Source organism: Myxine glutinosa, chromosome 4 (assembly GCF_964187855.1).
Source record: "Myxine glutinosa chromosome 4, kmMyxGlut1.1, whole genome shotgun sequence".
In the NCBI taxonomy this organism is placed as follows: domain Eukaryota; kingdom Metazoa; phylum Chordata; class Myxini; order Myxiniformes; family Myxinidae; genus Myxine; species Myxine glutinosa.
The window spans coordinates 58,913,225-58,925,384 of NC_136264.1; the positions used below are offsets into that span (position 1 = coordinate 58,913,225).

General features: G+C 43.3%; 1 protein-coding gene across 3 annotated transcripts in view; it reads right to left on the reverse strand.

The window, feature by feature from the left end:
• The window catches only part of LOC137424679 (period circadian protein homolog 1), a 92,551-nt gene that overhangs the window by 17,833 nt on the left and 62,558 nt on the right, over positions 1-12,160 (reverse strand). For all 3 annotated transcript variants that reach the window (XM_078775771.1, XM_078775772.1, XM_078775773.1), the window contains 4 exons: positions 10,937-11,024; positions 10,692-10,833; positions 9,979-10,106; positions 49-300 (listed from right to left, as the gene is read on the reverse strand). In XM_078775771.1, coding sequence (XP_078631897.1) covers positions 49-300; positions 9,979-10,106; positions 10,692-10,833; positions 10,937-11,024 — 610 coding nt within the window. The remainder of the gene's footprint in view (positions 1-48; positions 301-9,978; positions 10,107-10,691; positions 10,834-10,936; positions 11,025-12,160) is intronic.

Sequence of the window (12,160 nt, forward strand, 5' to 3'; positions counted from 1 at the left end):
GCCACAATTTCCTACTTGCAATAACCCTCAATTATGCTGTAAACACACCTGAATCTTGTGCTTGCAGTTTCTTGTTACCATCACCAACGTGCACGATGGTACTACTGTAACTGCACTGGCTCGTCATTGATACGACACTGTCTGCCTTGGTTATTCGCAGCGCCAGTGTGCTGATTGCATGAGGTGCCTCAACCTCGGATCCCAGGGCACCACAAAGTGGCCTGTCTGCTGTCGGGTCTAATAATCCAGATCTGGGAATTGCAGCTGCAATATTGCTTGTAGACTCCAGCCCAGAGATGTCTGTAGATAACATGGCAGGCAGGCTTCAGCGGCACAACATTGAAGTACTCATATTGATGAATTAAAACTTCAGTCGTGAAGCTTTAAAAGATGGTTGCTGGCCTACCACTATATGGCATTTACTATGACTTTTTGTGACTTCAATTATATGCAAACGATTTGTCTAAATGTCCAAACTGCTTTTACTACCTGTAACTACGATCGGAAATCGCTGATGGTTCCCGGTATGGCCAATTTATATTAGCCAATTGTTAGCACTTGAAATTCTGCCTCATAATGAAAACAAAGGTATTAAATAATTAAATAATTATTGTTAAATTAAATAAAGGACAAACTATAAAATTGAGTAAATAAATAAATAATAATGGAAAACAGAAAAAACTGACAATTAAATAATTAAAAATATCTATATTATAATAGCCGTAGATGATTCTGTCTGTCTGTCTGTCTATCTGTTGGGTGTCTGTCCGGGGTGTGGCTTACTCGGTTTGCAGAGTAGCTCCACCCATAGCTCCACCCATTCTGGGAGTGGCTATAAACAAATATCCACCATTTTATTAACTCGCATAGCTTTGAGTCCTGTTTTGTAGGCCCGTGGTGTCTTGCTCTCCCCCAGTTTTATTTCAAATCAAATTCGATAAATCATTTCATTTTTCACAGTCGCTAACATAGTTTTAGACTCGGTTGAAAAAAAACGGGAAGAAAATCCGATGAAAGTTGCCGTTTATAGAACGAAATGAATTCTCAAAGGCCTGTAACTTCAAGGCCATTGAGTCTCTCTCACGCCTTTATCTCCAATCTAACTCACCATATGATTTCATTTTTATCGATGGTTTTACTTTTAGACTCGGTGTCAGCAATAATTGAGAACAATCCACACACGCGGGAAAATGCAGAGATATATTTTTTAAAATCGCGTCATGGTGTATCATACACCGCCCAACATGACACCGCCGGCAATGTGTCGATATATATTAAAAATTCGCTTTTGCTTTTCCGTTATGATATATTACTATTTCGTTTGATGATAGTCGTCACAAAAACGTCAACAATGATGCCGACATATATTTCTTCGTTTTTATTTCATTCAACATATTAGCCGGAAGTAAAATATGTTTCAGGAAATTACCGAGAGATATTTCTTCGTTTTTTTTATTAGTTATGTGCGCATACACTTTAAATAGGTTTATTTGAAATCTTTAATTTTCCACAAACATTCCACACACGCGGGAAAATGCAGAGATATATTTTTTAAAATCGCGTCATGGTGTATCATACACCGCCCAACATGACACCGACGGCAATGTGTCGATATCTATTTTAAATTCGATATATCATTTCATTTTTCACAGTCGCTAACATAGTTTTAGACTCGGTTGAAAAAAAACGAGAAGAAAATCCGATGAAAGTTGCCGTTTATAGAACGAAATGAATTCTCAAATGCCTGTAACTTCAAGGCCATTGAGTCTCTCTCACGCCTTTATCTCCAATCTAACTCACCATATGATTTCATTTTTATCGATGGTTTTAGAGTCGGTGTCAGCAATAATTGAGAACATTCCACACACGCGGGAAAATGCAGATATATTTTTTTAAATCGCGTCATGGTGTATCATACACCGCCTAACATGACACCGACGGCAACGTGTCGATACATATTAAAAATTCGATATATCATTTCATTTTTCACAGTCGCTAACATAGTTTTCGACTCGGTTGAAAAAAAACGGGAAGGAAATCCAATGAAAGTTGCCGTTTATAGAACGAAATGAATTCTCAAACGCCTGTAACTTCAACTTCAAGGCCATTGAGTCTCTCTCACGCCTTTATCTCCAATCTAACTCACCATATGATTTCATTTTTATCGATGGTTTTGGACTCGGTGTCAGCAATAATTGAGAACATTCCACACACGCGGGAAAATGCAGAGATATATTTTTAAAAATCGCGTCATGGTGTATCATACACCGCCCAACATGACACCGACGGCAACGTGTCGATATATATTAAAAATTCGCTTTTGCTTTTCCGTTAAGATATATTACTTTTTCGTTTGATGACAGTCGTCACAAAAACGTCAACAATGATGCCGACATATATTTCTTCGTTTTTATTTAATTCAACATTATTAGCCGGAAGTAAAATGTTTCAGGAAATTACCGAGAGATATTTCTTCGTTTTTTAAAATTAGTTATGTGCGAATACACTTTAAATAGGTTTATTTGAAATCTTTAATTTTCCACAATATAATTTACTTGCCATTTATCATTTGATGATTACGAGACAAATTCCTCTTGAGGATCGTGACAATTCATGCGCTGCGTGGAAACTTCTATTTCCAAAATGAATGAGACGATCGATGAAGAACGCAGACTTGAACAGGATGCAGCAAGAAAACGAATGAGACGGGCGAACGAGTCCATCGACGAACGTCAATGCAAACTTGCGGGGTCACCCGTGGGAATCCCACGGGCATGGATGTGTGTGACATTTCGACATATTGAGTTAGATGCTGCACATTCATTTTTACAAAATGGTTACTGGCAAGTCATCAGATCCAGAAATGGTGTAAAAACCACCGTTTAGAGGCCATTTTTCCCCGCAAAGCGGGGGTTGGCCTTTTCGGGGACCGTGGTAGTTGTTGTTTTTTTGTCCCCTTTTTGAAGCAATGTTTTACGGCCGGATGCCCTTCCTGACGCCAACCCTTTTTGCCGCCTTCAACGACAAACAGGGAATTACCAGTGAACTGGTACTCAATTAGCCGACCTCGGAAGGATGACAGGCTGAGTCAACCCCCCTGGCATTAATTCGGCGATCGACCGAGATTCGAACCCAGGATCCTAAGCCGGCACCCTAGCCGCTAGCCCAACACCAGAAATGGTGTCATGAACACAATTTATTTACGCACAAGCACAAAAGCAAGACGGGCCGATTTCCGATTCCGACGGGCGAGACGGGCCGATTTCCGATTCCGACGGGCCGATTTGGAGCAAGAAAAAGAACGAGACGGGAGAAAAAGGAGAGAAACGAGACGGGGAAAGCCGATTGGAGAGGCGAGTGAGGCGCGATTGGAGAGGAGTGTGAGGCGCGATTGGAGAGGAGTGTGAGGCACGATTGGAGAGGAGTGTGAGGCGTGATTGGAGAGGAGTGTGAGGCACGATTGGAGAGGAGTGATTGGAGGGGAGTGTGAGGCACGATTGGAGAGGAGTGTGAGGCACGATTGGAGAGGAGTGTGAGGCGCGATTGGAGAGGAGTGTGAGGCGCGATTGGAGAGGAGTGTGAGGCGCGATTGGAGAGGCGTGTGAAGGATTGGAGAGGAGAGGAGTGTGAGGGATTGGAGAGGTGAGGGATTGGAAAGGAGAGGGATGTGAGGGTTTGGAGAGGAGAGGAGTGCTAGGTGGAGAGAGGAGAGTGTCAGGTGGAGACAGGAGAGTGTCAGGTGGAGACAGGAGAGTGTCAGGTGGAGAGGAGTGAGGGGTCACATATTATGTGAAATAACTAAATTCACACCATTTCTGGATCTGATGACTTGCCAGTAACCATTTTGTAAAAATGAATGTGCAGCATATAACTCAATATGTCGAAATGTCACACACATCCATGCCCGTGGGATTCCCACGGGTGACCCCGCTAGTATAATAATAATTATTGAAAAATTAAATAAAGGAAAATAGCTAAATAATTGAAATACTGTATATATCTATATTATATTAGCCATAGGTGATTCTGTCTGTCTGTCTGTCCGGGGGTGTGGCTTACTTCATTTAGAGAGTAGCTCCACCATTTCTGGGAGAGGCTTCATATAAACAAATTTCCACCATTTTATTAACTCTCATAGCTTTGACGTCTGTTTAGTTAGGCCCGTGCTGTCTTGCTCGCACAGTTTTATTTCAACTCTAATTCGAATCATCATTTCATTTTTCACAGTCGCTAACATAGTTTTAGACTCGGTTGAAAAAAATACGGGAATAAAATCCCATGGAAGTTTCCGTTTATAGAATGTTTGATACTAGCTCGTCTACATTCTACATTCTATATTTTGAGTAGTAAGTGCTGAGACCCCCTCGAACTTTGAAGAGCATTTAAGACCCCAAAACCCTTAAGACCCACAGGCCCCTCAAGACCCCAAAACCCCTAAGACCCATATGACTCTTTAGACTGCTGAGACTCCTTAGATCTTTGAAGACCTTTTAAGACCCCCAATAACCTTAATAGCTCTAATACCCTTAAGACACCCAAAACCCTAGACCCCTCAAGACCCATAAAAACCCACAAGACCCCTTGAGACCCTCCAAAAGCATTTAAGAACTCCAAGGCCCCAAAGACCCCAAAGACACCCAAGGCCCCTACACCCAACACCATCAAGACCCTTAAGAAATTTAAGACCTCTGAGACCCTTTATGACCCTGAAGCCCCTCAAGATCCTTTAGACATGAAAGACTCCTAAGATCGCAAAGACAAAAAAGACCCTTTAAAACCTAAGGCCTTAAGACTATCAAGACCTTCAAGACCGATAAGGCCCCTCTTATATCCTTAAGACCCAAAGATCCACCAAGACCCTTAATATCTCTTTTACGTTTAAGACCTTTTCAACTCTTTTCTAAGACCCAATCCCTAGAACCATTAGACATTTTATACCCCTTACGACCCCTTCAATATTTACACCATTTAGACCTCCTACGCCATTCCCATATTAGTCCACTTCGACCTTTTTAGACCCTTTCGACATGCTTGAGAGATTAGATGTTTTCAACACCTTAGACACGAACTACTATTGGAACGTACCCTTTAGACGTTTCGTTCATCTAGAATGTTTAAGCGCACACCACACAAACATCTGTAGTCTTCTTGCAAAACATAGACGATACTTTTTTCAGAAAATAATGCGCGAACTCGACTGACCCAGGGAGTGGATACTCTACAACAGTGGTTCTTAACCTGTGGGGCGCGCCCCCCAAGGGGGGCGTGAGCAATTTTCAGAGGGGGCGCGGGACGGCAGTATAAACGTCTAAATAACCCCAAACGGAAATTATAATCCCCCTACTGAAAAAAATTAATTAACCGAAAAGATAGCGCCTTATATAATTCCTAGTTTGTTTCAGTCTCAACTAACACTTCTTTTTTTCTTCCGACAGATTATTAACTGGAATCGAAGTCAATGGCAATGAGTGCGAAAAAGAGGAAATACCAAGACGAGTACATCAAGTTCGGATTTGTGGCACTTCAAAAGGGTGACGCAGAGGTTCCTCAGTGCGTTATATGTTACAAGACTCTGAGCAATGATGCCATGCGGCCAACATGTTTGGAACGCCACTTGAGGACAACCCATCCTGAACCAGCAGACAAATCACAGGCATTCTTTGTGGCGAAAAGGGAAGCCTTGAAGCGAGCTAAGTTGGACAGCAGTGGGACATTTCGGCAACAGACGTCAAAGATCGTTGAGGCGTCCTACGAGATTGCCCTGCTAGTAGCAAAGAACAAGAAGAGCCATACAATCGGAGAGACTCTCATTAAACCGAGTCTACTGCGAGCGGCAGAGCTCATCCTGGGGAAGGATAGTGCGAACAAACTCTCGGCCATTTCCCTGTCGAACGATACCATCAAGGGACGGATCGATGAAATGTCTCAGGACATCAAAGAACAAGTGACTGACCAGATAAGGGCCTCGCCTGTCTTTGCCATCCAATGCGACGAAACGACAGACGTGGCTCAGTGTTCTCAGCTGCTCATGTATGCTCGTTTCATATTAGGCGACAGCGTGAAGGAGGAAATGCTATTTTGTCATCCCCTGGAAACTTACACGACAGCAGCGGATGTCTTTGAAGTGGTATCGAAGTTCTTCGAAGAAAATCGACTTTCATGGGACGCATTGCTAGGTGTTTGCACAGACGGAGCTCCGGCCATGCTTGGCTCGCGTTCGGGTTTCGTTACGAAGGTGAAACAAAAGAGTCCCTCTGCTATTGGTACACACTGCGTTATCCATCGTGAGTCCTTAGCATCTAAGACCCTGCCCGCTGAAATGAGGGATTTCCTGAACCTGGCTATCAAGGTAGTCAACTTTATCAAAGGTGGAGCCTTAAACAGTCGCCTGTTCAAACAGCTGTGCAAGGACTTGGACTGCGATCATCAAGCCTTGCTTTTCCACACAAACGTGCATTGGCTTTCGAAGGGAAACATGTTGGGGCGAGTCTACGAGCTGAGGGAAGAAGTTGCAACATTCCTAGACGTGTAGCGGAAGGCGGATCTCTACAAAATGTTCCAGTCCCGAGAATGTCAACTGTCTCTAGCTTACCTCGTAGACATCTTCGAAGCACTCAACGGTATCAACCAAAAACTGCAAGGGAAGCACATAAACATTATCACGCAATACGACGCCATTCGAGCCTTCATGGCTAAACTCGACCTCTGGAAATGCCGAATGGAGGCCGGAAACATAGCTTGTTTCCCAAACTTGGACTCTGCCGTTCCGGACGGCCTTCTCGATTCAAAGTTAAAGAACCAAATCATCGATCATCTGACTGAACTCAAAGCGGATTTCATCCGCTACTTTCCTGACTTGGACGAAAAGCGAAAGACCTGGAAATTCATCAGAAACCCATTCCAATGCGACGTAGCTGATGTTTCGGACGAGGTCCAGGAGGAGTTTCTGGAGCTGAAGTTCAACTCCTCGGCTGAGGATGACTTTGAAATTCTGGACCTGGAGACATTCTGGGTCAAGTATCTTCCTGTTTATCCTCTGATCTCGCTTCAAGCTGTTCGGATTCTGACGATGTTCGGATCCACATATCTCTGCGAGGCTGCATTCTCCGCGCTGGTCGCTGTCAAGACCAAATACAGAAGCAAGCTGAATGTTGAAGGAGATCTACGCTGTGCTCTCTCTGGCACGCGACCACGAATTCCAGATCTGATAGCTAAGAAGCAGTGCCAACCATCTCACTAAAATTTAGTGAGATTTTTGGCATTGCTTCTTTAGTGACTAAATTGTTGTTTCATTGATTTTGCGTCCTTTGACGTGACATTTCAACAAACGTGTTTTGTGTAGTTACCCTTTCCTTTCATCGATCCGTGCCTTGAGCTTGTTTGCGTTTTGATGCAATAAAACGAGGTTTGTAATCTCTCCTTTGTTATTTTGAAAGAACATTATCTGTTCAGGGGTACCAGATCCAGTGTTTGAAATAAGCCAGGGCCCGCCAGGGCCCGGCCCTGGCTGCCATGCTTAGGGCCCTGGCTGTTAACAGAATCTACGTCAATAGCCAGGGCCCAGGGCCCAACCCTGGCTGGCTTCAATATCAACGAACAAACCCCTCAGAATGCACCACAGAGCACCTAGAATTCAAAACTTTCCTGGGTGGGACCTCCCAGACCCCCCCCCCCCCCCCCCCGGCGAGAGGGGAAACCCCTCTCGAGCTCTCCCCAATGAGCGGCTTCGTCAGATGTAGGTGGAGGGGGGCGTGGAGACGAGCAACAATTGCTAAAGGGGGCGCAACACTAGAAAGGTTAAGAACCCCTGCTCTACAACAAACAACAACAACAGGCATTTTAAGGCCATTTTCCCTGCTAGAGCGGGGGTTAGCCTTGCGGTCCCCATGACAATGTTCTCCATTTTGCCCTATTTTCTGCATCTCCCCTTGTTAACCCCCTTGCCCGCATTTCTTCTTCGACCAACTTTAGCCAAGTCTTTCTCGGTCTTCCCCGTCCTCTACTTCCTCCTACATTCATTCCCATCACTCTTTTCAACCAGTCACTTTCATCCTTCCTCAACACATGACCAAACCATCTCAACCTGTTTCTCTTCACCGCAGGGAGTGGATACTCTGCTAGCGATAAATGAAACCTCTTCAATCAGCAAAATCGAATTCTCAACTCGCTTTATGTTTGTGTTGTTGATCAAGGTGGTTTACTCTAGATACTCATATCCATCTTTAAATTATTTGTACCATCCCAATACTGATGTCCTTTACAGTCAACCAATTCCACACCCACTGTGCAACCAATCTTTACTATAAAAGGAGCGATGCATCTGTCAGTGAGAGTTCCAGATAAAATACCAGACCCATAAGACTATTTAGACCCTTCATAACACTAAGACCCCTAATATCCTTAAGACCTCTAGGAACCCTTGACACCCCAAAGACCTATTTACACTCTAAAGCTGTTTAAGACATTAAGACCCTCAAGACCCCAAAGACCTACTAAACCCTTGAGATCCCCCAAAACCCTTCAGACCCCAAGACACTTTCAGGCACATAAGACCCTTTAAGACCCCTAAGGTCCTTTAAGAGCCATAAGACCCTTTAAACCCTCGATAACCCTAACACTCTTTAAGACCCTTTAATACCCCTAAAACCTTTTAAGATCCATAAGACCCCTCAGACCCATTGTAACCCTAAAATGCTTTAGACCCCAAGACCCTGTGAATAACTTTATGCCCATATGGCTTTATCTTTATCACAGAAAAAGTCCCACGTGGCAAAAAGAAAAGTCCCAGGTAGCAAAGAAAACGGTGTCCATGACAACAATTTCACCCTATTATAATCAAATAAGATATTTTTGTGATTCTATTATTGCCAAACGTCAATAATTTTTCAAGATATCAGATTGAAACTTACACACATTATTTGTACGCATGTGTGGTATAAAATATGGTCAAACTTAGTCAAAGGTCAGGGTGAATGCCACCCAAAACATGTAAAAGAACTACCAGGCCACCATTATAAAATGTATAGACCAAATTTGTTAGGCACAACATTCCATCATGTAAAACACTTGATAGGTCAATTTTTCCAAATTAACAAATTGCTGTTTCCATGCCAACTATTGTTTACTTGGATTGTGGAAGTATCATGCTATGCACGATATGTATTTTTAATCCCTAATGATAGTTCTTTTTCTGAGCAGACTGCCATTGTCTACCAGGTAAACATGTAAGTACCACGTATTATGGTCCACCAATACACATTCCATAAAATTGCTTATTTGAGGTGAGACATCTACGAACCCGTCGGAGACGCGTACTCTGCTAGTTGTCGATCAATTTCAACAGGTTCAAGTAGAAAGTAGATAGGTGTGGCGAACCCTGTCTACTTTCTTACAACAATCAACTTTCAACTCAATTTTAACAGAAACAATTGCTTTTCTCAGAATGTAATGTAATCGGTATTTTAATGTGAAAGCCAATAGAAGTTTCCGTAACAATACCATACCAGATTATATTCTATTCTTCCTGCTGATGACCTTTCTTTGGTTTCATTATTTCTCCTCGAGTCAGACTTTTTTTCAATTTCCAAACTAATAAGAGTACATCATCATTTTCCTCATGATCGGTCGGTCATTTCTTTCACTCAGCCTTGTCCATTTCTACATTCTCAATTCTCCTTTGTCAATCTCAATATTCTTGCTCACTTCAGGTGAGTTTGTGGCCTTGCAATTTTTTTATGCCCCTATTTACCCATTATTCCTCCCATTATTCCTCCTCTAGCGCTGAGATTTATCCATAATTATTGTCCTATTTTTTCCTTTCGCTCTATTTAGTGGCTGTTTAACTGTTTGCCGCATGCTATTCTGCTCTTTCATGATCCTCGTTACCTGCATTAAAAAAAATCTCATTCTACATCTCCACATACCCAAGATTTTCCTTCTCTCACATGTTTTATCTTCTTCCCATAATTCTAGACTCACCCATGCTTTCATCGGTGTCTTGGGTTGGTCCATTCTGCTCGTCATCAACAGAGATGGATGAGGCAGTGCAAGATGAGGAGGTGCACTTCCTCTTCCCACCTTTTGGAATGCTGCAGCTCTCTAGGTACCTGAACACAACCCGGAACATACACAGACCACTCAGGACATGCAACAATACTTACAGCTGAATTTCACTTAGATTTGGACATCTTAACATATGAGCTGTTGAGAAGTACACTGAGCTGTCCCACATGATACAAGTACTGAGAAAAAGGGTTTCAGAGTTCTAATTCCTATTTAGAATCCCATTCTACATCCACTGATGAAAGATTAGTATCAGCCTCAAACATATTGTTGAAAACTTCCATTAATACCAAAATTGTACTAACTTTGAAAGATTAATGTTTAGTGTACATAACTCAATTCGGCCGTGAATAAGGGACATCTTGGTTTACTTTAAGTATCTCCGTTCTACACATTGCAGAATTTTGACATGGTCCTTTACATGTTCTTTTACATGTTCCTTCTTTACCCACGGGCTGGGAGTATGTAATAAATAGATGGCCCCTTGCATCACTGCCACTGTAGTTTTATTTGGATGAAATTTCATTGACTCCAAATCAAGGCTTAAAGATGAGCTGACTACTAACCAAGCTATCATAAATAGATGAGGCAGTTAAAAAAAAGATAAAATGTCCGAGACGGAGACTCACCGTATAATAGAATGTAAACAGTTGATCTGTTGATAAGATGGGATGCCTACTGGATCCTTCTCACTGAATTCCTCATGAACATTGAACAGACGCTGATCATTTGGCATCTGTGCAAGAGGCTCCTTGAACAGATCAGCATGTTCTGATGTAGAGAAGGGAGAGGCATGTGGTTAGCCACTGCATTCAAAATGGCTGGATGAATAAAATGACAACACTTGCAAAATTTCCAGTGTGGGGATACGGACCTGAAGTAGACTGCTGCTGCTGCTGCTGCTGCTGCTGCTCTACGGCGAGATGCCGTTTGCGTGAGCAATTGCGTTGTTTCTTGGATGCCTAGAAAAATGGGTAGAAAATAACGTGATCATAAACAAAAAGTCTTCCACATGAACAAAGTTTAGCCACAAGGTAATCAAAAAATTTCCCGATGTCCTAGTGTTTGTGTTCAAGTGTTATATTGTCGAGTGTTTGTTAAATCTTCACTAACTACATTTAAAATAATTTTTAAAAGTCAAAAAAAATGACAAAATTCACTGGCACTGGGCAGAGCTGGATTTATGTTGAACAGGGCCTGGGACATTAGAGTAGTAGAGGCCCCCCTATCAACTTTTTTAAATATCATGTTATATAACGCTTTTCGCCCGATCTCTCAATGGTGAAGAATCACTATAAAATTAAATAATTCTCGTATTCGAATCCATATTCAGATCTTCACTAAAATCAAATCGATTCGGTCTTGCCACACACCCAACCAGTCCGCCAAGTTCCGTCCAAATCCGTCCACAACCTTTTGAGATATCGTGCTATGTATCATTTTTAACCCGATAACTCGATGGTGAAGAATCACTTTAAAAATTCTCTGATCAGGATCCAGATTCGAATCTTCACCAAAACCTGATCATTCCGTCCTCGTCACATATGCTACCTCTGCCAAATTTCGTCCGAAGCCGTCCACAACCTTTTGATATTGTGGCGGACACAAAAGCCCACTGGCGTGATGACATCATTCCGCGCACCAAGTGGGCGGTGGCCACGCCCGAGGGGTAGGCGTGGCCTCATGATATACACCGGGCGCGCAGCCCGGAGCGCGCCAGTGTTACAGTGAGCTACTGAAATAAAGACGCTTATAAGTTACCGATTGTCCGCTTCCTCCTTGCTCGCAAGCAGCGCGCGTAACGCCGCGCTTTACTGGTGACCCCCTTGACGTTGGATCTGCCGGAGCGATCCTTCCACACGCGACGCCATTGCCATGGCCAACTTCATCAAACTTCCCGAATTTTGGGAGGCTCAGGCCGAAGTCTGGTTCGTCCAGGCCGAAGCCCAATTTCAGCTTCGGCGCCTCACCGGCGATGACACGCGCTATTGCCACGTCCTCGCCTCCATCGGGCCCGGCACGGCCGCTCGAGTTGTGTCCGTCCTTCGCCACCCACCGGACGGCCACAAGTACGAGGCACTCAAGCGGCTACTCCTAG